The sequence below is a fragment of the Colius striatus genome, chromosome 10 (assembly GCF_028858725.1).
Source record: "Colius striatus isolate bColStr4 chromosome 10, bColStr4.1.hap1, whole genome shotgun sequence".
In the NCBI taxonomy this organism is placed as follows: Eukaryota; Metazoa; Chordata; class Aves; order Coliiformes; family Coliidae; genus Colius; species Colius striatus.
In genome coordinates, this window is record NC_084768.1 from 11,886,040 (window position 1) to 11,912,098 (window position 26,059).

Here is a 26,059-nt window from a genome sequence, read left to right on the forward strand (position 1 = left end):
GGCTGCAGCTCTTCACAAACTGCTCCAGCATGGGTCCCTCACGGGATCACGAGTTCTGCCAGCAAACCTGCTCCAGTCTGGGCACCTCCCTCATGAACTCCCAGGTCCTGCCAGGAACTTGCTCCAGGATGAACTTCTTATGGAGTCACAGCCTCCTTCAAGCATCCACCCGCTCCGGCATGGGCTCTTCCACGGGCTGCGAGGGAGTCTCTGCTTCCCAGTGGTCCTCCACGGACTGCAGGGGGACAATCTGCTTCACCATGATCCTCACCACGTATCACAGGGGAGCCTTTTCAGTGCCTAAGCACCCTCCTACCCCTCCTTCTCCATTAACCCTGGTGTTTTCACATTCTCACTCCCTGTTGCTGCTGCAGTTTTGCAACTGTGCAACAACTTCTTCTCCTTCTCAAATATGTTATTCATAGAGGCATTACCTCCATCACTAATTGGCCAGGCCTGGGTCAGGTGCAGGGTCCAGCTTAAAATTGACTGGCCCTAACCCCGTCAGCTACAGGGGAAGCTTCTGGTAACTCTTTTTGTTTAAAGAAGCCATCCCTATAGCCCCCCTGCTACCGAAAAACCTGGCCCAGGCAAAACTACTACATCATTCTATGATTCTATGATAGAGTTCTCATGAGTCTGTAAGCGCTGGAAGAGTTTACTTGTCTTTTTTATACAACAGGTCTCAAACAAGGTGGGCTAACATTGTTTGAAGGATTCTCAATCTGGTGTTTGCATTACAAAAACATGCTTCTTCCCAGGACTGTTGCCTTTACTCAAAATAAAGATGTTTCTTACCCCTGATAAGGGATAACAGTGAACACTTTAGTGCCTAGTCACAGTTTGACTCCCATGCCTTTATCAATCTCCACAACAGAAATAAATTTACATGATATTTTTGTGCAGCAGTTTACCTCATGTGCTAATGATGAATAATGTTAAAATGTCTAGTTTTAATCTTCTCTTCCTAAAATTAAATAAACAGAGATTGAGTTGTAAAAAGCAGTAAAGCAACAGATCAATACTCTTGGAATCATTTTGTATTTTTATGTAACACTATTTTCAAATCAACTAATTTACTAACTTGAACTTACTTCTATTATGAAGAGAATTTATTTAATCAAGTTGTATTTTTTTAGTTTTGTATTTTCAAATGAAACTAGGTTGAAAAACTCTGAATACTTTCCCATTTCATATTTAAAACTAAGCCCACCTTTTTTTTTTTTATGTTAATCAATAAAATCCATTGGTCAAGTACATACAGTTCTAACTACTTTTTACCTGAAATCTTACCAAAGAATATTTTCCTGAGGGAATAAAAGAGGATGTTAAAGGAAACAAAACCAACCCCAAAATACAAGAACACAACCAACAACCCACAAACTACATATCACGTCAATACATATAAGAAAGTAAAGCCATCATAACTTCAGTAAACAACACATCCCATCCAGCTATCTAAATGTTTCTAAACACTGATGACTGTTCTTGTTCAAGTTCAAAGTTCATAATAAGGGAATGAACCAGTGAGTACAATTCATTCAAGTTCATAAAAGGCTTGGGTGTCTTCTGGAGAGACTTGTTTGCAGAAGATGACAAGGCAAATAAAGTGAAATAGTTCTTAAAATATTCAGCTATGACACAAATGTTTTCTGCAAAACTCCTGAGACAGCTTGTGTTTCTGTATGATCCTACAAAAGACAAAAGTAGGATGAATCAAATGTAGGATTTTTCAAAGACAGACCAAGCAGCCCTCCCTCCGTCCTGCTTTACAGGTCTCCTATAGTCCACAAGCTATTATCAAGACAAGTAATAACGCAGATAACTACCTTGTAACATAGAAGAAACAATTTGACAGACTTCAGATAGGCACTGCTCCAATTCAAAGTATTTTGCAGCAATGTTAGTGCTTTTCTTGATTTCCTGATATAGAGATTCTTCTGGTAATTGATATTCTATTTCTTTCTGTATAACAAAGAACTATTTAAAAACAAACAAACTAATTAGAGTATAGTAACTACTAAACATGCCTATTATGTATTAAGCCACATCAAATAGACCAATGCTGAAACACAAAATGAAAGTGATGCGAAGTCACAAAACATAAGACAGTGCTGAAACAAGTGGAGATTGTTGACAGGAGAAAAAAAAAACCAGCAAGTATAGCTGTAAAAAGCAGAAAAATGTTTGGCTCCCAGAAGACTGTATTAAAAATGATGATAGATGATTTAATCTAATAACTATGGCTATAAATCACTGCAGTAGTGATATTACACTAGCATTACTAAACTTGAGGCTTTCTTAAAAGAAAACAAAATGGGTGGTTAGGCTGTTCATGATGACCACAAAAAGAAGGAAGATAAGACACAAATATCTCCAGAAATACTTGAGCAAAGTACTTCAGTAAAATTAAGTGGAGATGCAGGAAAGCCAGAAAAGTTAGTGTTCCAATCATAAGAATGCCACTGAGACAAGAAGTGTTATCATCAAGTTGTAAAAATGCAGAAGATAGTTTCAATTCTTCTTCTTTATTAAATGCATCCTTTAAATTTAAAACTCAGACTCTGAGCACATATTTTGTGAAACATTTCTCTTACCTTTCTGCAATAAGACATGTTATTTTCAAGGAATCTGGCTAACGCCATAACATTATCCTTTAGTTGGTTTTGAATCTGCAAAGAAACTTAATTATATCGTACATTTGACTCAAGACAAAGTATAAGTAAGTGAATATTTTAGATCACAATGGACACTGGCATACTAATGAGAAAAATCCTCAAATGTCATGTTTTCTGCAACACATGCACTTTTTCAAACCCAACTGTTAACTGGTGTGTACACATACTTCCATTTACTATGAAGTAGTAGGAATCTCTCTTCTTAAAATTACAAGAAGACTTAAGCTGATGTCTTACTATGAAAGATAAAAGCTTCCCATTAATGTAATTCCTTTTAATATTATAATACATTTGGAGGATGACAGGATCAACTCGTTAATAAAGATAATTCACTGTAACTTTCTTATGAAGTGTTACAAAGATATTACTCAAATTAAAATACCACTTCTGCTTATCACCCCGCAAAGTACTGAAAGGTCAGCTGTAATTTCAGTGAGAGAGATGATGTCAAGGAGGGTCTTTCTGGCTTCTGTGCTAGTAAACAGGTCCTTGAACCAACATTTTCCCCATGAACTGCACAAATCGTGGAAGTGCTTCAGTGAGTCTCAAGTGTTGAGAACATGAGACGGCTAGTTCTTTTAAGCTAACACTGAACTATTTTACTATTTAGATAGCGTGCTGTTTTGAGACTAGGACTGTAAGAATAATCTATAACAAAATGAAGTCTTCAAACCTTATAATAATATTCCTAACAGTGAGTGTAGTAACAGTAGGTGTCATTACTATTATCAATATAAAATAACAAGTTACTTTGCAGACAGTATCAATCAATCACCTCTAAGATACAGTAGTAGTTTTCAATTTTACTTTCATCTCACCTCATTCTGTGGATATTGTTTTGCAAGTTCTTTCTGCACCATTCTGGCTTTGTCCTGTATAGTATCAATGAGAAACTCCAGCCCCGAGTCTACTCCATCCCAAAAAGCAAGTACAAAGTCCTTTTAAAATAAAAGTTCAAAACTTAATGATTAAAGGAACTGGTATGGCCTTAAATTAAAACTGAATTTCTATAACTTCATTAAGCAACTTGTTCTGTGCCAGTCTGTCTAGCAACACGTCATTATTGGAACACACTTTAACCTCCTTTTTCCATCTGTCTTCAGATTTCTGAAGATTTGACGTGGTATGTAAGCAAATACTATTTAAATAAATACTGAATTTCAGTCAAACACAGAAACTTGTACAAACTCAGTGTACATACAACCATAAAAGCACAGGATTACTTTCTGTTTAGGGGAAGCTACATTGATTTAAAGTGTAGGTTTTGAAAGAAAAAAAAATTCAAAGGCATTAACACAAATACATTTTCACCATAGGAATGAAGTATTGGACTGATTGAATTAAATGCTTTCAGAGTTTATCAACTCATCCTATGCCATAATTTGCTTCTGATCACAATTCCTGAAAATAAATATGATGTCAACATTCAAGTTATTATTTCTAATCACTACTTCTAATAAACATTTTTTCACCTGTAGACTAGTTGCAGGAACATTGCTCTCCTCAGAAAATGAAATTTCAGCTCTTGTAAGTACTGTCAAGTGTCCTATGTATTTCATTGTTCGTTTCACTGTTTGGTTTACTTTGTCCCATGCTTCTGTTACCATCGAGGATATATCTGAAGAACATCCCTGAGAAATAAAGGTGTATCATTTGCTGAAGCTAGGAAACATCGCTTGTCAAAGAGCACACACTTTCTGTAATGCAAGACTTTATAGCATAAAACAACTTGACGCATTTTCAGGTTTACATTTTCCTACTTCCAACGGCTTATCAACTACAGCTAAAAGACCGCATCTTGCAACTACAGGGAATGGTATCATTAGACGTGAGTTAAAACAATTACTTTTGTTTATGCTACAAGCTTTTGTAGAGCAATATTTACCGGTCACTGGCTTATGAATTTATAAGTAGGAGCACTTTACAGTCTAAACTAGCATTTGTTCTGGTCACCACAAGTTTTATTTTCCTGTTTTATGTGTAAGAACTTTGGCTATCATCAGGGCCTGGGCACAAAGAAGTACACATTTCTCTGAACTAGCATACAGGAGTTTATCCAGCAAATATGATCCCTTTGCTGTCCATCTTCCTTAGTTATGTCCATTTGTCATTGCATACATTTGGTATTTAAGTGGTTTTAGTAAGTCTGTAGTAAATACTGCATTAATGCATACAACTTGTGCACACACAGGTAAATTCTTGAATATACTTTACCTGAAACAGTAACTGTAAATAACCTCCCAAGTTCTTTACTTCCTGTTTTATTTCTTCATTAATTTTCGTAGAGCCAGGGCACTTTTGGAAATTGTTAAGCCAGAACTTGGTTAGAACAACAAGTTGATCAAAAGCAAAGATAATTCTGATGCTGTAGGATTGAGTAGCACGATCAAGAGAGAAAACTACAAAAGAGAGAGATCTATCAGAATGTCTCCTTTGCAAATGAAAGTAGGAACGTTAATTCTTCTGATGGACAGACAAAGGAATGATTGTGAATCCAAAAGACAAGTAACCACTAATGTTTACTTTAAACAGTTATGAAAACAACTTACAGTTCTCTTGACATTCTTCATCGTGCTGTTCATAGGTTTTTGAAATAGCAGACACTCCAGAGAAAATGATAAACAAATTAGTCAGGAGACTATCTGCTATGCTCCCTCCTCCTTCATGATTCTGGTCCAGTAAATCTACAGCTGAACTTAAGGATTCTTTGCAAATTCCAAGAATAAATGACTCAGGAAAATTTGGGCATATGCTGGACTTACTCTGGGAACCTGTGAGATGCAAAAGCAAAACATACATGCAAGAAACTCTTCATAGGAGCGAGCAGTCAGCATATCTTGAACTAATATTTTATATTGCTGCTTCAGCAATGTTCAACTATTAAAGATACTAAGTCAGGAAAAAAGTGTATACAATACTCTAAGTAGTTTCTAGGTTCAATTAGTACAAAGACAAATTTGGTAAGTGAAATTCTTTAACATGAATCCAGCCATTTCAACAGTAAGGCTTACAGAGAGACAGAAAATAAGGAAACTCAGACTACTTAAAAGAACTGAATGCATACAAATATTTTGAAGACTGGAGCATGTAGTATTTCAGAAAAAAAAAAGTTTAGAAAACCTGACAAAAAAGCTTGGGGAAGCCTCAGTAGTTGAGTCAATAGCAACAACTCAAACAAAGTCTCCAGATTATTATATCAAGATTCAGTCTCTGGCAGTTTCATACATGAACTATTATCTTTCTGCAGTTAGCTTGCACAGTTATGTAATATTTTAGGTAACTTCCTTAAATAAGGGTAATTAAGTGCTGATCAGGAAGTCTTTACCCTAAGTCTAATGAAAAACACTCTACTGTTAAGAGCTTGGCATTATAATCTTCACAGACAGGACTTGTTTCATTTTGCCTTATAACCCATCCTTTTTTAAACAATTATTAGAAGTGTAGATGTTTTATATATCTAGTAGTTTCAAGTCCTCTATATGAAATGAAAGGTGTTCTGCTGTATAGTAAGTACCTGATATATAAGGAGTCTGTATATTGCTAACTGGTTGCAATTTTATCTCAGACAAACATCCAGAAACTCTCTTGTTCTTCATTAAACTTCTGCTTCTAGAAAACAATAAGAGTGAAAGTAGTAAAAAACTTTATGACTCTTTCCCCATATCCACTGAAAGTTCAATGAATATTAACAGACATCAGGCAAACAAAATGAACATCAACTAATAATGGAACTTGTTAACAGAACCTAAAACAGAGTGAAAGCGAGACAACACAGCCCGTAAGATAGATGCTATTTACTTTCTTCAGGCTTTTACTGCTATAGCAGGATCTTCATTCCATATTCCCATTTTTAAGCTACTAGTTTATTACTGGATAATTACATAGAATTTGAGACAAAACACGTTTTCTCTACCTACTTGGACCACAGAAATCAGACACGCTGCCTTTATTTGATCTTGTTTGCTGGACAGAATGGATTGCTTTTGGAAAGCCAGATATGAGGGGTTTTTTTCTTGGTAGAAGGAAGATGCTCAGTGAAATTCTCCATTATCAGTGGCACAAGCTAACTTTGCTTCCTTGGCCTGGCTCTGGGTGTTTAGCTGCCAGTGCACAAGGCCAGCTCTCAGTAAAAGAATTGAGAAGCCTCAGACAGACTTGAAATTGCTCAAGAAATAGCTGGAAGGAAACTCAGCAGGGTCTCCCAGTTTTTCTTGGAGCTGTGTTTAAGATGAGCCTCCTGGTTGACTTAATTTGCAGTTATGTAACTATGCGTGTCCCTGGCCCTGAACTGCTCTTCCCTTTTGGAATGGCCAGTCCTTTATGCTCCATGACACTACATATCACAAGCATCAAACCTTGAACTATCACTTGGAGTTCAATTTCTTCCACCAGTATGCATGACTGACATCAGTTAACCACTGTCAATGCAGCAATGTTGATTTACCCATTTCCCAGTGCCTTTTCATGTTCAGTTATGCTTCTACTGTTACATTTTTTAGAGTAGAAAGAATAAACCCAAATAAGCTTCTGAGATTCAAGAGCACACCTTATAACACTGCCTAAACCACAGTATCAAAGAAAAGTATTCAAATGCTGTTCTATCACTAAAACATCATTTGGACTGCTGTTTCATCTGCCAACCTGCTTTAGCGGGTATACAACTGTTACTACTAATATACTACACGCCAACACGTGTTCTGTAAGTGAAGGTAGTAAAGCATAGTAAGGTTACAGATTTAGTTTAAGCTTTCCTCTCTCTTCACATATATATATTTATACACACATAAGTTTTAATTTAATTCGCAAGTTAGACATTATCATAAGGTAAAAGAATAATTAATAAATGACTATGCTAATGGCACAGAAGCATGTTTAGATAATTACACATTGTTTTTTGCTTCAAGTGTAGGTGAGAGAGCTACGATTAAGCATCACCTTCTTCTGGAAAGAGAGGAGACTGAGGCGTCTGAAAGGTAAGGTTCCCACTCATCAGAAGGGTCATAAAATATATCAGCAGCTTCATTGCTACCATTACTCTGAAAAAACAAAGAAAATACAGGTGAGCAGTACTGAAAATATAAACTCTTTGCATTCCAATCTCTGTATATGACCACAAGAAACACAAATTCAAGCATAGAACAAATTTATACAAGTTGTTCTCTTGATCTAAAATCTGATCTTCAACATTTTTTTGTGTATTAATCGAAAGCTCTCCAGACTAGTGCGGCGTAAAATATAAATTCATTATGGTTCTCCTGGATTGCACTGGATCCTTTCTTCATGATAACCAGCTGTCTCATCTCCAGGAATTTTCCTTCCTTTATCGTACATTATTTCACTGCAGTCTAAATCAACTTTCAATTCATATGGCAGAAACCAAGCCAATAAATAAAACACAACTATCAGCCCTGGAGATTGGAAAAGCCTGAAATATTCTATCACCACTGAAAAAAGCAAAGTACTTTAAGGTCCACCTGATCTGAGAGACCTTTCATTGTTTGCTTTTTTTGAGGATTTTACCCCCAAGTTGTCATCAGCTCTAAAACAGAGAAAAAAAAATGCAATGGAACGCAATAAAACACTGTCTGTTCACATGGAGTCAATAAAGATAAATGATAAACTTAATTCTTATGACATTAAAATAACATTCTCCAAGCAAATAAGAGCTGATACTGTCATCTTATCTGTATTCAATAATTTGGAATCATTGTCTACTTTTACATGGCTAAAAAAAGGTTTTAGCTGATGGCTACAGGGGATTTTTTGAATACAGAGTAAAATGTAGATGCTGCTCCCACTTCTATTTTACATTCTCCTCTTGGATACAAAAAGATAGTATGATAGGTGATGAACATTTAAAGCAGTGCAGTACAAAAATACCCAGTTTGTCTAATTAAAAGGTATTAGAAAAAGGGATTAATGTACACCTTAAATGACAGTTTATTAGACAAAAATGATGCAAAATGCCTTCCACCAAAGAACCTAAGGCACATCAAGGCAAAAGCCACCATCAACAATTTAACTGACCAGAACTAAAGCAAAACAAAGAAAAACAAGCCACACAACAAGAAAAGATTACTTTTTTGAAGTATCACTTAATCAAGTTTTCCTCAAACAGATAAACAATTGAACAACCAAATGAACCACAAAGCAGTCCCTGCTTAGTTCCTGTTCTATACACAAAACAACTTGAATAAAGTAATTGATTTCTATCATCCTTTTTCTGTATAATAGACAATTTCACATACATGTATCTTGGTGTTTACAATCACATGAAAAACACAAAAAACCACACAAGGTTTTCCTCCTGAATGGATTATTAAAAAATCTTATCTTTGACAAAATATCACTGACCATCAGTGGTTTTTCTTTGGTTGTTACTGACCTTGTAGACTTCTTTCATTGCTTCCAGTTTGCATTGAAATTTCTCTAGGCTCCAGAAAGTTGTTATTCCCAGTTTGATGTTATGAACCTGCACTGCTCCCGTTTGATCATCACTTTTGTCGTGCCTAAGAATTTGAAAAAGATTTTTTAAAAGAAATCATGAAACTTCAAGACAAAAAGCATTACTCACTGCAAAAATAAACAAGATACTTGTAGGTGGAATTATACAGAAAATAGGAATGATATTACGAAGATAGAATTTGCTTGAAACGTGCCTCAAAACAAACATTACTTTAGCCATTAAAACTCTTTTATTTAAAGGAAAAAAAGGAATCTCAGCAATCAGATAGGAGCACGTACTAGCATACAAATCCCTCTGTCAAGAAACTCCCAATCAAATACATGAAAGAGAATTCTATTGTCAAAGTTCTTGTTAAGGATGTGAAAATAACATCTGAAAAATACAGTAATGCATACACCTTCAAGAAGTCTAAGCTGATTGCACTTACTGCAGCACTTTTTTTAAATCATACTGTTTCCTCAGCACTAATATATCCCTGCTCACACTAAGAACACCTGACCAATATGCAGGTCCACTTCGATAACACTCTTCAGCTACCACGAGAAAGAGGCATCGCATAACAAAAGACGTGGTGCAAAACAACTGGTTTACTCACTCAACTTTCATAACTATTTGTATGTTCTAAGGCTTTCACTTGGAACTACCTCTGTAGAGCTCCTGGGACCTGAACACCTCATACATATTCACTGGCACATATTCCCCCACTTAGCTTTGTCCAAAAGGAATGCAGTCAATGTGCTTTAGGACTACTTTAATATGTGAACCAAATAAGGATGGACATGGGCATGAGAAGATTCACCTCGAAAGCACACTCCATCCAAAATTAATTGTCTGCAAATACATCTTTAAAGTCTTGATCTAAAATTCAAATTTGAAATTCACATTTCAAACTAACAAGGCTAAACTACACACTTAGCTGAAGCTAGTTTAGAAAGTAATTTGTATTTGTCAAAATGGTTAAAAGAAAAACAGATAGCTGAGTGCACATGCAGAATCCACCTCCAATTATAGACATAAAAATATTACATATACAAGTATATTTTACATATACATCTCCTTATAATTAGCTCATACACTCACCTGTAGAAAACGGTGTTTTTACCTAATTCATTACTAATGGTGTTGGCCTCTTTGATCATCACAGATAGCTTCAGAGAACTCCAGTTAGGTGGAACTAATAAAGAATATAAAGCATATTGATAAAGTGGGTCAAATCATGTAATGCATTAACATTAGGGATAAAAAAAGGGAAAAAAAGAAACGACAACTACAAAATTTGAATGGAACTTTGCCAACGACGGTTCTATGAACTCTCAACACACTGGGACAAAGCGACATACATCCCCAGTCAAGATAACTTTTTAGAAAAGGTAAAGGGTATTTAAAAAATAGAGCTAGAACACCAGATACTATATAACAATCTGAGATATGAAGCTAAAGTGACTCCATTCTGTTATTCCAGTTTCCCCGGAGTTATCACATAACTAGTTCAGACAGATGAGGTAAGGACCTAATAGGGTAATTATATACATGTACCCACCTAACCACCCTGTGCATGACAGAAGCACAGTGTTCACCTGTCTGATATATACAGTTTCTGAACTGAAAGGATCATGGCAGCCAAATGCCCTTCTTGGTCAGGATTGTTAGAGAAGTGGGAAGAATAAAAAAAGCTCCTGGATCCACCTCCATTAAATCCAAGCCTACCACGTAAGACATGTCAGCATTGCTTTCACAACATCATATGTATACATACTAGGCATAGTTTTATTCCCATTTCCACGATTCTTCTGAAGAGTGTGTATTTCCTCAGCAATCTTCTGCTTCTCAGCTTCCAGAGCTTCAAGTATCTTTGCATGACGAATTGTGTGATCTTCTAGAGCCTGGGGTGGGGGAAGGACAGCAAAAAATAGAAAAAAAAACCAACATTCAAAACTTAATGTTATTTATTAAGTAAAATTTTGTGTTGATGTCACTTTGAAGGCTCTCAGAACAGAATTAAATTTATATTGGACACATGCTATATACCTTTCATCCTCAAATTGACAGTTTTCTGGTTTTGCTTAAAAGTTGTTATGCTAAAAAGTGGAATTAAAAGAAACAACCTGTAAATACTAGGTCATATTTGTTGCAGCAGTCAGATATATGTGAACATCAGACAAAAAACAGTAATTAAATTAAAGCCTGAAGTAACAACTTTTGGCAGTGGCAATGATTACTAAAGTCTAGTACATGACTAGAACTGTCCATATTACATAAGAAAGAAGCTCAGCATTAGTTTATCCCAACATTTAAATACAAAATACAGTGTAAACAAAGCATCTGTTCTTTTGCATAAAATCATGTAAAAGAACAATACTCCTGAAAGATTTCTTTTACAATGATTTTTTTAAAAGCCCAGCCAAATAAAAAGCTCCACACAAACAAACAAATGACAGTTCATCACCTCTAAAGCTTGGAGGTTTGTTGTTTAAGTTACCTGCTTGGTAGCCAAGGTCTCCATTTCTAAACGCTTCTTACTGAAATGTAGTTCTAGCTCAAGATTTTGCTTTTCCTTCTTCAATTCCTGTATTTTTGTTGCAGCTTTTTGGTTATTCAATTCTTGAATGTGTTTCTTACGAGATTCTTCTCTCTAATATAAAAAAGGAGAGACAAGAGGAGCTATACCACTTCTACAGCACTTCTGACTCATCCCTTAGGCAGATATTAAGGCTTAGTTTCAATTCAACATAATTAAAACATGCAGGCTCTGTGAACTACTCAGCCCAGTACTAGCAAACAAAGTTTTACTCCATTTCACAGGCATCACATTATGTCTTCTATAGCACATTTTAGAAATAAGATACTCCATTACTACCGTTTTACATCAGGTTCTGCTCTATGTCAGCTTACACATATTGAAACAGTACTGAAATGACTAACAAAGTAGCATGGAAGCTTAGGAGAAAAATAGAAGGCATTAACTAAAATATCATGGTATTTTAGAAGTCTCAGAGGGTAAGTTAAGATTTTAAAGGGATTTTACTTCACAAAGTTACACCATCAAATTCACACTGGATTCACATTTTAGTTCCTCACCAATTCTATAAACCAAAACCCCTAAAATGATTCGGAACGGGATATCTACTTCACAACTTCTCTTGTTAGTAGGGCTGATTACTTTCAATAATAAAAACAAGGCTCAGCAGTCACTGCAACACTGTTACAATATGCAAGACCCAAAAAAAGTAAACAAGAATCCAAATCCATAGCCCCATACTACAGCTTCTGTAGTATTTTACTGATATATTTTACGTAACGGTGCAATGCAACTTACCACCTCTGCTTCCAGTGACTTTATTTTCCTTTCATAAGCTTCTTTTTGTGAGCTCAGTTCCTGCTGAACCATCTCTTTTGCAATTTGGACACTTTGCATCATTTCTTCCTTGGCTTTGAGTCGTGCCTCTGCAATTTCTGATTCAAGCCTGCAAGTATCATACATGTAGAAAGCTGGCTTTAAACTGTTATAAGCTGCGTGAAGATTATAATCTCTCCTTTCGTCTTGACAATAACATCCAATTTTAACAGTAAAAATATGAGGGTCTAGTTTTGGGGTTGTTTTGCAGAGGGGGGTTAAATGAATTTTTATACTTTATCTAGATATTTTTTATTTTATAGAGAAAATGTAGAAACTAGTAAAGATGGGAGACAGTCCACAAGTTTTCACGTCAATTTGATATTCTTATTTATTACCCATCTTTCACAAAATTAAGAACTGTAACAGAAACTCAATAAATCACATTAATATGCAGAAAAGTAAGCTGAAAATTAGTAAATCTCGTGGTTTAATGATCCCCAGCAACAAGCAAACACAAATAACACTTCATTGTCTCTGAAATTCTCCACCATCATAGACAATTAAAGTTGTAACTTCGGGTTCTTCTCATGTTCCTAAGGCAGTTGCTTTTCAGCCTTTAAATCTCTCTAAAAAAACAAAAGTCTTTGTTGGAGTCATTTTGTGCTTGAAAGACGTGTAACTGAAGAGATACACTACTTGGAGGAACTCTCAGTTCAGTGTTTCCTTAACAGCAATCTACACTCCTGTCAACGGCACTAGATTGTGCTGATCACCTCTTAGAGGTATATATTCATTCCAGCTAAGTCCAGGACTTCCATTTCAATTATAAATGCAGTTAACAATAAATGTGTTATTTTCTAACTTGCCCTTATTGAGAAATAAATAATAATCTTAAGCCTCTTATTTCTTATGCTTACTGTATGATTGCTTTAACAACCAAGTCTATTTTTAGAACAAAAAGATGCAATACTTACTGTGTTCTCTGCGCAATAAGCAGCTCATCCTTTGCAAATTCAAAATCTTTTGGACGATCATGCAAAAACATAGTCCCACAAGATGACTTTTTAACTTTCTGAACTTCTACTGGATGATTAAACCTGAAATAATGGTCACCCCCAAGGATTACTCGATCACCCTATTGGCAAAAGGAAAGAAAAAGTCTGTTTCACAGCTTAGATATATAAGGAAATTTACAGTACATAAAATGCAATAGGTGGGGCTAGAAATCAAATAGAGACAAGTATTTAATGTTTCACAGACTTCTAAGAAAATTGTAGTCTGAAGATGTAATATTAATAGACCAAAGAAATCCACTCATGCACACATTACTGCTACCAAATCAATTACTTACATGATGCAGAACTGTTGGGTCTGAAATGCATTTCCCATTTACATATGTTTTTGCTTCTCTCACTGGAATAATACTCACTTGACCAACAGTATTTTTTATAACACTGAAAAGAAGAAATATTTGCAATATCAGCAGCTCATGTTAGTTGAAAATTGTGATTCCTAATAGACTAAAATTAATGCTTTAGAGAGTGTCTTGCTACTGTTTTTCCAGATGCAGACTGTCTTCTTACTATTTAGTTACAAGAGATGTAATTAATGAGTGCTAACCTGTATTTTGGAAGAGAATTGATATTTATAAGAAGAATCCACTGACAAAAAGTTACTACAATATCCTGTCATCTGAGTATTTCTTTGATAATGTCTCATTTCCCCAACATGCTCACACATAACATGTCTTTAAGGAATTGATTTAATAGTTTTCACATAGTATTTTATCCAGGATCAGTTGCATGAAGCACACTTCAAACACTATTTCTGCAATATAGCCAAGCTGTACTTTGTTTTCAGTTTTAATTGTCAAGGCACTTTAGTTTTCTACTGAAAATTATGTAATAGAAATAATCACACAGCATCATTTGATCAGTCTTCTCCAGCATTTCTGGCTTAACGGACAATTTTGCTACACAAATGAAATGAAGAAATTCAACTACCTTAGCTAATAGATGTCTAGAGAGAATATGAAGAAGCTACCAGTTTCCTGGTTTAGAAAACCGTATTTTGGTGCTGCCAGAAGGAAGAATTACTCCAAAGGAAAGGGAAGGGTGAGAAGGAATGTTTCCTGCCCTCACTTCAAGTATAAAAAGAGCACTACATACCAATGGTCATCAGCAATTAGCACTCCAGAAAGCTGGATGTCATGTTTGGAATTTGGTGTGTATCTTCCAACTGTAGTTTCTCCTTCTTTGATCATATACAACAGCACCTCAGAAAGCTGGGGATCTTCATTGAGATTCACAAGGTTTGGTAAACGATTGTCCATTTTGAATGCAATTCCTGCTTTCTAGATAAAAGAGAACTCTGAATAAAAAGGCAATTTACTTTGTGCATTCAAATAGCTATACTTAATTTTTTTAGGAAGACACTGTAGTCTCTTGAAAGACTAACATTCAGGAAACCAAACCTTACAAATAGTCTAATTCTTCTGCAAGGTCTGCCAATGTTACATTTTCTGTAAGTGAACAGAAGGAAGAAAATGTACCTGCAATTCTTTTATATCTTGTAATTTCCTTTTTTCTGCTTGTTCAAATTTTTCTTTCCAGGCCCTTAATATAACAAGAGGGGAAATAATACAATATATTAGGAGAAAATAGAATAAAAAATATAGCACATACATTTTATCATTTCTGTTTTAATATAAAACATTAATGACTGCCCAACCTTTGCATTTCTGCCACGTCCCTCTCCTGATGGTGCAATTTCATCCTCAGAGATGCTATTTCCTGCAAATAATGTCTGCATTTTTCAGGATCAGTGTCCTGGGCACTCTTCTGAGCTGCCTTCAGTTTTTCAATTTCAGCTTTCAATTCTGCATTAGACAAACCAGACACACAGCACACAGAAAAATGAAGATAAAATAGGGTTTAGATATTTTAGTATGATACTAGAAAACTCAACCTGTTATTTCATTAAAAATGAAATTACTTTGTCCATTCCAGGTTCTCCAGTGTAGCCTAAGATATCACCTGAACTTTGGCAAGAAGAAGCTCACAAAGAAAAATAACATTAAAAAGATATTCTAGATGGTATTAGCCTAGTTGCCAAGGGGTCAGTAACAGCTCTTACAGAGCAATAAACTCATCTACAAACAAAAAACCCTTAAAGACTGAAGATGTCAGCCTCACCTCTGATTAGTTTGGTATTCACATCTTCATTTACTTTAGCAGTGTTGATAATTGAACAAGCTTGTTTTGCATATCGAAGAGTGCTGAGTGTTTCTTCTGTACTGCTTGCAGCTGGGCTCACTGTGGCAATCATAGCTGTTTGTGAATTTCCACCAAGACTGTCCTTTAACAACCTTGATTTGACAGGAAAGTAGAAGTCAATTCCCAGCCCTCACATGGAAAGAAAACAAAACAAAACAAAACTTTTCCATCTGAATAGATTAAACAAAAAATACCTAGATTCTTGTGACTTATTTGAGTGTGTTAGCTACTTAGAATACAAGCCAAGGTCCCGTTTTTTTTGCACCTGATGCAATAGGATAAATTCTTCCTTCCATAGGTCATTTAAGAGAGAGAGGGACAGAGGTGAAAGAGTGGAAGTGATGCATCCTGAACAGAAGAAGAATCCACAATCTGAGTAACCCTTGAGTTCTATACAAGAAGTTCTGAAGTATACTTACCAAGTAAGGACAGACTCCCGGTAAGGAATGAAAGTTTTCTTTCCATTTCGATATTGTTTAGAGAGTGCAGAAATAACTTTTCCAAGAGTTAACAGTGATTTATTGATACTTGCACCCTCCTACACAAAGGAAAAACAACAATGACCATGAAGTTTTATATTCTTGTAGGATCTTATTGACTGTGCTGTGGATTTAATTGTGCTTATTCAATATATGCTACAGCTATGTCACTTTAAACATCACCACTGATAAAAAACAATGAGATGCAGAAGTAGCCTAGGTGATCTTCATTTGGAAAGAACAGAGTCCCTGGCTTTAAAATAAACAGTGTTAAGAACCACCAAGCTTATGAAGGCAGCTTGAAAGCAAGTGTCTTAATTATAAACTCTTAATTCCTTAAAACCCCATAAAAATAGACAAGACTCAACTTGATGCAATATCCAATTCATGATTTGTAAAGTTACATGAACAGTTGTTACTCCGTTCCTTCTAAAGGATCATTAAGCCTGCACAACATGGGGACCGCTGCCAAGACCTGGCCTACCATACTGCACAGGCAGCCTCACTAGCAAAACACTGTGCAGTATTTACAAGAGCTATGCTGCTTTGTTCCTGCCCAAGAGTCCTGGTAGGCAGGGGTGCTTTGAGGTCTCGAAGTACTGTCTGGAGTCTCTCCTTTTCCAAAGATTTGCAATCTCGGTTTACCTTCAGCCTTTCTCCAGTAGTCTGAGCTCTTGAGCAGCATTCACTGCCAGCTAGATCAATTAGATTTATGTGACTGGTAAGGCTTCGATCACATTGTTCTTCATCCACAAATTCTACCTGGAAAAGAGGAAGATGTTTGCATTTAAGCCAAAAGAAGAACTGAGGACAGGAAGAAATGTGACAGCCTGCAAACTTTAAATACATTTTTTGAAACGACAACATTTCCATTTACTTTTTTAGAAAGTACCTTTATGTACATCCCTTGAACGAGAGCAAGTTCAGACTTTTAACCCCTATATGAATAGCTCATTTTTTAATAACTGCAGAAGCATAAACTGGAAATACAACCAATTAGCAAACTATGGGTTTGGGTCTGAAGTTTGACTATTGTGGCTGTTCAATGATCACAGAAATCAGTTTGTAATTACTGACTTAAACCAATGAAGATCAACTAAATAGTCAGTGCAAAAACTCTCTGGACTATTTCTAGTAGTGAAAAGAAATAATATAGTGGCACGAACAGCAAGAGGAAGAAGGAAGGAGAAGTTTAGGAAATAGAGACAAAAAATTAACCCAACCAAGAACAAAAAAAAAAACAAGCCGAAAAGTTAATGGTGAATGGAGAAAATGGTCTGTCTGTAGATTTCTGAAAAGCTCTATCTCACTTCTTCTTTCAAACTCATCTTAAAGTCAGGATTTTCTCTTACACATCTGTAAATAAGATGAGGAGTTGTAGTCCCTATATCTTGGAGGCATATTGGTGAGAAAGGTATCCTGAAGCAAGGAAGCATTAACTCAGTGAATTGTGTTGAAACTGAGCAGAAACCATATCTGCTTTTGTCCCAGCTCATCACCTGCAGGAACCTAACCACCTTGCATAGCCTACCCTTCTCAGAAGCTAAGTGTTGGCAGCAGTGTGAAATTGGGTCTGACCTCAATTTGGGTTCTTGTTACATCTCAAAACTTATATTCAGAAGCTTGGAACTACTCCTAGATCTGTCAGACTAGGAAGATTTCTATTGCTGCTATAAATATATGTAGGACAGAGACATCAGAAACTACTCAAAGAATGTAAAGTAAAACAAGTTTTGCTGCACAGAAAGCCACATTGAAATGCCGTTTTACTCCTCTTCTTCAAGCATATTGTCAAAATAATATTCTAGGCAGCACACAAAACAACTTTTTACTACCTGATTTAACAGATGTAAAACATCCAGCAATACCTTTGTTTGTGTCATGACAAGGGTGAAGACAGAATGAGACCTAGAGCTCTTATCATTCATTACTGTAGCAGCTGTTGCTCTCTGCTTATTTCCTAGTTCAAGCCAACTCTGTAAGAGATAGAAGCCAGAATGTGAAACCAAAACATATTTTGGGTAGTTTACCAATGGTTAGAATGTTTGCAAATAAAGTTGTTATCATGAATTCTGATTCTATAAGGAAGGAATTAAAGCTTAAGAGAAAACCATGTGAAAATAGTGACACTTGTCTGTACGCATCTACTCAGCTCCATTATATAGGACTACTCTTCATTATTCTTTTACATAATCAGCTGAAATATCATAGACTACTGGGCAGTCTGTAAAGCATTTTCTTCCCATCAATGGAATTTAGTTTTCAGCAGTAAAGGAAGGAGCAAGTAAAAACATTTGTTTTCCCTTTCAGTAATCAAATAACTCTTACCTGAATATCAGAGTAAGAATTCACAACGTTCCTAAAGGAAGGGAGGAAAAAAGTAAAGTTTGGGTTCAGACTGTTTTCTTCCTATAGTCTTCCCTGCTGCCGGAGTTGTGAAACATTTCACCAGTTAGAGACAAAATATGAAAATACCATGAAAGCTCCAGCTGTCTTGAGACTTACACACTCTTATTTCACCAAAGCAATATATGAAAGGAAATACATCAAGTCCAACATGAATATCTATTTCTGTAAAACTACATGATACTAAGATCTTGCCCAATTTACTGGTGAGTACATAAGCTTTCACAGAACCTCAAGATTAGCACACTCTTTCAGGATTACACTATACATCTATTAAAATGAGAACAGTTATAAGACTTACACTGTCAGGCCTTCCACGTATGGTCCTAACACTGGATGTTCTCTTACACGAAGCTAGGAAGAACAATTTTAAAATCAGCCTTAGTTACATATATCACCCAGAAATATCTTAAAAATACAAGTGAGTCTACCTATATTCCTAGTTTACCATCAGTAAAACTTGGCATAGATCACTTAAACGATATTTTCATGGAAAGACCTACAACTCAATTTTTTCCAGCTGCCTGAGAATATGACAGTAGATTGTAGCAGGCCATTGCTCACAGAGTTGACTGCAAGACACAGATCTCATGTAAGATACTTACATAGGAAAAAGAATATTTTCTGCAACATAAACCTCTTCCGTATACAAATTAAATAGTTTATCTCAAAATCACTGACAATACTCAAATGAAAGCACTCCTATTATAAACAAGACAGTATAGTCTTTACTTGTATATAACTAGTTAATAGAAGGCCCAAGTTTAGAATTAAGGATTTATTTCAACAGGAAGTTGAATGTGGTACATTTTTCTTTATTATAAACTATCACTTATCATTTACCCACAAGTGGCCAGTATAGAATTTAAGGTGTCAAAGTATGGAAAGTACTTTTTCTTTCAACAAATCAAATATAATAAATCCCTTCCCTACATCCCCTTCTTACCATGAATTTCTTGAACAACAATTTTGAGATGTTCTGCTGAATCATTTTGTTTGTATTTCAGCAAGATTTCTTTTTCTTTTTTGCTTAGTATTTCCAAAGTGCCAACCATTTTGTTTGAAATCATATAGTGAGGTTTTTTACTTTAATCCCATTTTTCCACTTAGATAACAAAACAAGGATCAGTCATCATTTGTGCATTTATGTCTGCAGAATAGAGAACAGTACTTGAAGATCACACCCTTACACATTTCTGCAAGCAACTTACCGGTTGTTTCTTCTGTCCACTTTCAGCTTTGAAGACAAGTAAATCATGAATTTTCTCATTGTATATTTCAAAAAAGCTCATTTCAAGATGATACAAAATCTAATAAAATTAATAATAAAAGTTACTAATGTAGTGACAAAACATGTATCATCTTCTGTTTCAAAAATTAACCTAGCTTACCAGACTGTGCTACTCAATATTACAAGTATTTATACTGAAAGAACTTTCCAAGAAAAATTATATCCTAAACCAGAGATCTGTTATTGCCAAGAATATGATTTATTGGAAGCCCACACACAGACATTTCTAGATGATAGCTATCAAGCCTTAAAAAAAAAAGGCATATACATCCACCTCAGAAGTTCCAGCGCTGACTTTTTAGTACAAAAGCACAGTTTTGTTTGCCCCTGCACTAGTCTCATTCCCTTAGGGACTGCACTTCTACAGTGTGACACATTTAAGGGAGAAAGCATGGATTGATGCTGCCAACATCCTAACGTGGAAGAGAATAACCTAAAAGAAAGGCTGACCTTGATTCCACCAGTAACCGAAAAAAAACCCCAAACCAACACACTTCCGTGAAAATATATCTCCTTCCAGGTCTTAGTTTTTATTTTTTAAATAAAATGAAATTTTCTTTTAAGAGACAAGGAAGATTGCAGAAAAAAAACCCCCACTAAGTCAGAAATACAAGATTTGAGATAATTTGCAGCAACACAATCCCTTGATCACAATGCACAAGCAAGGATATAGCAAACAATTTTAGCAGCTCTGCATTTTTTAGAAGTTACTCACCATAATCAAACTCAGTAATAACCTTACATTTTTCAGTGTCTGTCAAATCTACTGTGAGAGGAGAGTATTACGCGTTCACTGGAATTCGGCTTGAAAATCAAGAATTCAAGCATAAAGCAATAAAGAAATTTGGAATGCTGAGGGTTAAGGTCTGTGAGTCAGCTCTTACAGACATGAGAAAACACAGAGAAAAAGAATGCAAAGAGCAGATTTTGTCACCAGCACGTTTTGCATCATTACTTATCCAAGAAAGAGTGTAAATAAGTTTCTAACCCTTTACACAACTTTAAAAGATATTCATCTAGCCACAAATTATACTACTACAGAAAGTTTCAGGTGCAAAATTGACACCTCAGGTGCTGTACTGGAGTCAAGCTTGCTCCTCAACAATGGTTCTGTACCAGGAATTCAGTCTTAGAAGAATTTTCACAAATAAATCCCCCAGCATACCTGCATTCTTAGTTTGGGTCTTTTCTTCAAAATGTGAAATGAGAAATTTCAAAAGCTTTTTAAGACTTAAAGTTAATTGTGTCTCCAGTTATGAATCTCTAAATTTACTACTGCAGCAATTAATTGGGGTAGGAACAGGATGTCCACCTTCATTAAAACACTCTGGAAAGGATTACCACTGCTTTTAAAATCCATAAATGTACAACAAGAATTCAAATCAAAATACACTGTACTTGGGTGAAACATTCCCACTCCCTCAGAAGATCAGTCTTTCACATAGAGTTATGTACAAATAAAAACCCATTTTCAAAACAGAGAAGGAAACAAAACATTAATTACAATGAAAATTTAGAAGTCATGAAAAAAATGCAGGTGGAAGTAGTTAATTTTTTATGTAAAGTCAACAGCATACAGCATAAGCATCTAACCTGTTGCTTGTCCATTTGTGCTATTTGAGTGAAAAGATCTTCACAAAGTCTTGGAATTATTCCTTCATCTTCTTCAAACCCCATCATCCTGTAGTTAGAAGAAAACTGCTACTTCAGCTTTGTAACTCTCTATAGCTGGTTTTAATATTCATTGTATAGGTCTAAAATTGAAATGCCATATGCTTCTACATTACAGAACTAATAAGCAACAGAAAAAAAACCTGACATAAGTTGGTGCTCATCTGAGCAGTGAGTTGGACAAGATGATTTCTAGAGGTCTCTTCTAATTCATCCATTCCGAAATGGGTTGAAACCCAAGTGAAACAAAAACCCTACAGCAACTAAAGAGTAACTCTAAACAGTAGAGTACAACTATTTAAGGTATAGTATAGTATACTATTATACTATACAATAGTATAGTCTTTACCTATAGGCCAAGGTAAATAGTATAAAATAAAAAATTGAGTTCCCACTTAAAAAGGAAAATCCTACCTTTGTGTAAGTTCCATATCTACTATAAATTGAATAGAAATATTAAAATTACGATAATTAGAATAGAGACACTTCTCATCCTCTACTATATATATACACACAAATCTACAATACTGCATAGGAAATATAAACCTCAGAGAGCTTTGGAGAGACGTGATAAATACTTTAAAAGAAATGCAAGCAAGAATAGCGTGTGGCCACGCCTGCAGCCCAGGTGTTGGCCGTTTCGCCGAGGCCGAAGGAGACAGATAGGGGAGCGGACAAGCTCCTGCAGGAAGTATTAAAGAAACTGGAGTGACAAGAGACCATCGAGACACAGCCCGTCACCACTGAAACACAGCCTGGTGCAGTTTGGGATGACTGACGATCTTGATGCCTAATCCACACAATGATTTGGAAACATCATTGTCCAAAACAATTTGTGCATGCATTTACTAGCGAATGTGATGACCATGTTACCTTTGGTCTCCCTCAGCAATAATAGCAACTAGTATATTTGCTCCAGATATAGGAGTATCTGCTTTATTAACTCAGCTACGCAAATTAGGATGCTGGCTTAGCAAACAAAGTAATCAAACCTCAATAACATTAGAAGGCTTGATTAGTGATGTAAATAGTATTAGACATGCAACTTTGCAAAATCAAAATCTCAAGAAAAAGCTTCTATTTTCTTCACTAGAAGTGGAAATAGGCCAACAACAGAGACACCAAAATATTCTACATCTAACTTGGTTAATTATTTTGGGTTTAAAATATGCAAAAACATTTTAACTCAATTCAGTAACTGTGAAATCTATTCCATACAATGTCCTCCAATGACTTTACACTGCATAATAATTGGCTTTTACAGAATTTTAACAACTATTAATAGGAACTTACGTGTATGATTTTCCAGAACCAGTCTGTCCATAAGCAAAGAGACAAGTGTTGTACCCCTGAAAAGCTCTTTCTAGGAGCGGCACAGCTAAAGTTTTATAAATCATTGCTTGGCTTGCAAAATTAGGATGACATTTGTCAAAAGACCAGAAACAGAAGTCGTAACTGAAGCTGAAAACTTGGTTTGTAACTGCCTTCAGTACAGTTGCCTCTGAACCACTCATAGAGATTACAGGGACTGAGTTCTCATTTTTCTCTCTGAAAAGAAGGGAGAAAGGAGAAATAAAAACATTAAAAGCATAAGCTCCATGGTTTAAGTTATAAATTTCCAACAATTGCCTTATAGAAAAGATAAAGTTTGATAATCATAGAATGGTAGGGGTTGGAAGGGGCCTTTAGAGATGATCTAATCCAACCCCCCTGCAGAAGCAGGTTCACCTAGATCAGGTTGCATAGGAACCTGTCCAGGTGGGTCTTGAAGACCTCCAAGGAAGGAGACTCCACAACCCCTCTGGGCAGCCTGTGCCAGGGCTCCCTCACCTGAACAGTGAAATAGTTTATTCTTATATTTAAGTGGAACTTCTTATGTTCCAGCTTCATCCTATTACCCCATGTCCTGTTGCTAGCTACTATAGAAAAAAGGGATGTCCCAACCTCCTGACACCCACCCTTTAGGTATCTATAAATGTTAATAAGATCTCCCCTCAATCTCCTCTTCTTCAAACAGCCCCAGTTCCTGCAGCCTTTCCTCATATGAAAAAACTTGTTTGATGAAAATACAAAGTATCTGAGTTCAAAAAACTGCTTCAGCTAATAAATATGTAAGATTAGCCCCAAATACCTATAAAATCAATTCAACCACTTTATAAAAATCTTTCTCTTGATGTTGCATGAATTATCAACTAAATTTTAAGTATGTATCATTTCCTTTAAACAAGACAAAAAATACAAAAAGAGAGTCAACATACACTACAAAAGCTACTATTAGCGTGACAAATAACAAGATACAAACCTGTGACTGAAAGGTCTTACACGCACTGCTACAGTCACTTTGCTGTTTTCCACTTCAAGTACATCTCTCTCAGTGCTATTGCTCTCAGATAGAGTTTCAGTGTTATCATTAGGTTTCAAACTTCTACTCACAGGAGGAGAGCTAGACACACCAGTGTTTTTTTTGCCTAAAACTTCAAGATGAGGTGTTCGTTTATTCGCAGTTGCCAGAGAAGGCTGATCCTGAGAAGTGCTGTTCTTCGGTGTAAACATTTAGAAAGCTGTATATATTTTATCTGTATAGAAAAGCAAACTTTTACTGTTGCACATGCATTGTATTTATCATGTTGTTACAGGTTTGACATCACTACTCACCACAGAGTTGCCAGCTGCAGTTAATTAAGCCAACAAGGAAACATTTGCCCTAGATCATTCAAAAACTGCATATATCATTAACAACAACAACAAAAAAAAGCAGATGGTCAGGAGAAAAAAGGCAAAGTAAGATGAGGGAAAGTGATGTAGAAGCAATCATTTAACCATTGCTCCAATATTAGTTTCTTTTAGTGCTACACTTGAAAATTACAGCTTTTGGGGCATTCTCAGAATTTATGCAATTACATCCACTTACACACGTGTCATGACTGTACAAAATGTCTATAACTCAAATGTTGTAAGTTTCAATAATTTCAAACCAGAATGTATTTATTACTCTGTTCAGTTAGACAGGGGAAACTATTTATGTTACATGAGTAAAACATACATTTCGTGGTTCTATTAACAGTTAGTAAAGAAATGTGGTTGTAAGCCATACATTTGTTTAGTATTTTTAGAAAATAACATCTTTTTCATTCAGCTTTAAAATAATTCATATAACAATAGAATTCTCCTTGTTGCTATAAGTATGCCTTGTGAATATTCACAAAGTTTTTCTGTAGAAAACTTATCTCCCCATTAAAAGCTCCTTCTTTGCAAAACAAGGTTCAAGACTCGCTGAAAGTACGCTCGTTCCTTATTTTTAATTTATTAAATATTCGTTAGCAATGAAACGCCAAGAGTTCCGAGCTTGGTAAACGCGTGGAAGAAACTGACAGCTTCACCAGCTTTCAGCAAACCCACCCTCAAGACTCTCGACATGGCCACAGATCCACTTTCCGATCACCCCGCTGAAGGGCGCCTCAGCGAGCCCTCAGGGCCCCCGCCCCACCTTCAGACCCTGCCCCGCCCTCAGGAGCTGGCGGGGAGGAACAGCTGACTGACCGAATCTGAGGCAACTTCGCGGGGAAACGCGTGCCGGCTCCCAAAGCCCGCCCGCTGCACTGGCGACCCAGTTCTTTCCCTAGAGAAGCCCCCGGCCCAGGATGCGAGAGCGCGGTCCCTCAGCTCACCGGCCTCGCTCGGCTCCGCACCCGCAGCGCCGCGCGCCCAGCCTCTGCCTCGTTTGAATGCGCCGCGCCCACGCGCATTGGCTCTCGCGAGGACTTGCGTCAGAGGGGGCGGCGGCCTCGCGCGTCCCGCGGGTGATGGCATCGCTCGGCCGCGTCAGGGCGCGCATAGCGGCTCTCAGCGCGGCCCTGCTGCCGGCAGCCCACGCCCGCCGGGCAAGGAGCCCTCAAACGGCAGGCACAGCCCCGCTCCACCCGCCCTTCCGTTAACGCAGCCAGCCTCTTGCCCGGCGGCCTTCGGCACAGCCTCCCAACACGCCCCTCAGGAGACAGGCTTACGGGAGAGCTGAGGAACTGCACCGAGGGAAAGAGTATCAAGGATCACTTCAGAAAATCTCCGCAAGGAATAAAATTTGGTCACTTGCTGAAGGATATATGTTTTATGAAAGTTTTGGCATTTATAACTGTATATTTATAACAGTATTTATAACTGTACAACTGAGACAAAGTTAAAAAAAAACCAAACAAACCCCCCCCAAAAAAAAAACTGTTAAAAGTAGCAGCAACAGTGCATAGAAAATAGTAAAAATAATAATATATATATTTCAGATTATCAGAAGTCATAGTAGGAATTGTCATTAATAAGTATTACAGCTGTTATTGTTAAAGAACCCCTGGCACCCGTGCCACACAATGTCAGCAAATCAGGCCTACTCTTCTTGCTTCTAGTTGTGTGGAGGGGGAAAAAAGCTAATAGGCTTTTAAATATTAGTTTGCTTCCAAAGTGTTCT

At 36.5% G+C, this 26,059-nt stretch overlaps 1 protein-coding gene across 1 annotated transcript; it reads right to left on the bottom strand.

Moving 5' to 3' along the window:
- Positions 1–1,458: 1,458 nt before the first annotated feature.
- Positions 1,459–19,948, bottom strand: KIF14 (kinesin family member 14). Its single transcript, XM_010197018.2, has 26 exons — positions 19,853–19,948; positions 18,943–18,995; positions 18,564–18,594; positions 18,104–18,211; positions 16,881–16,997; positions 16,176–16,294; positions 15,676–15,848; positions 15,212–15,359; positions 15,033–15,096; positions 14,650–14,834; positions 13,833–13,935; positions 13,456–13,616; positions 12,461–12,608; positions 11,624–11,776; positions 10,901–11,027; positions 10,225–10,318; positions 9,064–9,187; positions 7,614–7,714; positions 6,193–6,287; positions 5,228–5,449; positions 4,893–5,077; positions 4,151–4,309; positions 3,497–3,616; positions 2,598–2,672; positions 1,830–1,965; positions 1,459–1,691 (listed from the first exon to the last, which is right to left on the bottom strand). The coding sequence occupies exons 1-26, from the start codon at positions 19,931–19,933 to the stop codon at positions 1,459–1,461; spliced, it is 3,315 nt and encodes a 1,104-aa protein (XP_010195320.2). The 5' UTR covers positions 19,934–19,948.
- Between the last annotated feature and the right edge of the window lie 6,111 nt (positions 19,949–26,059).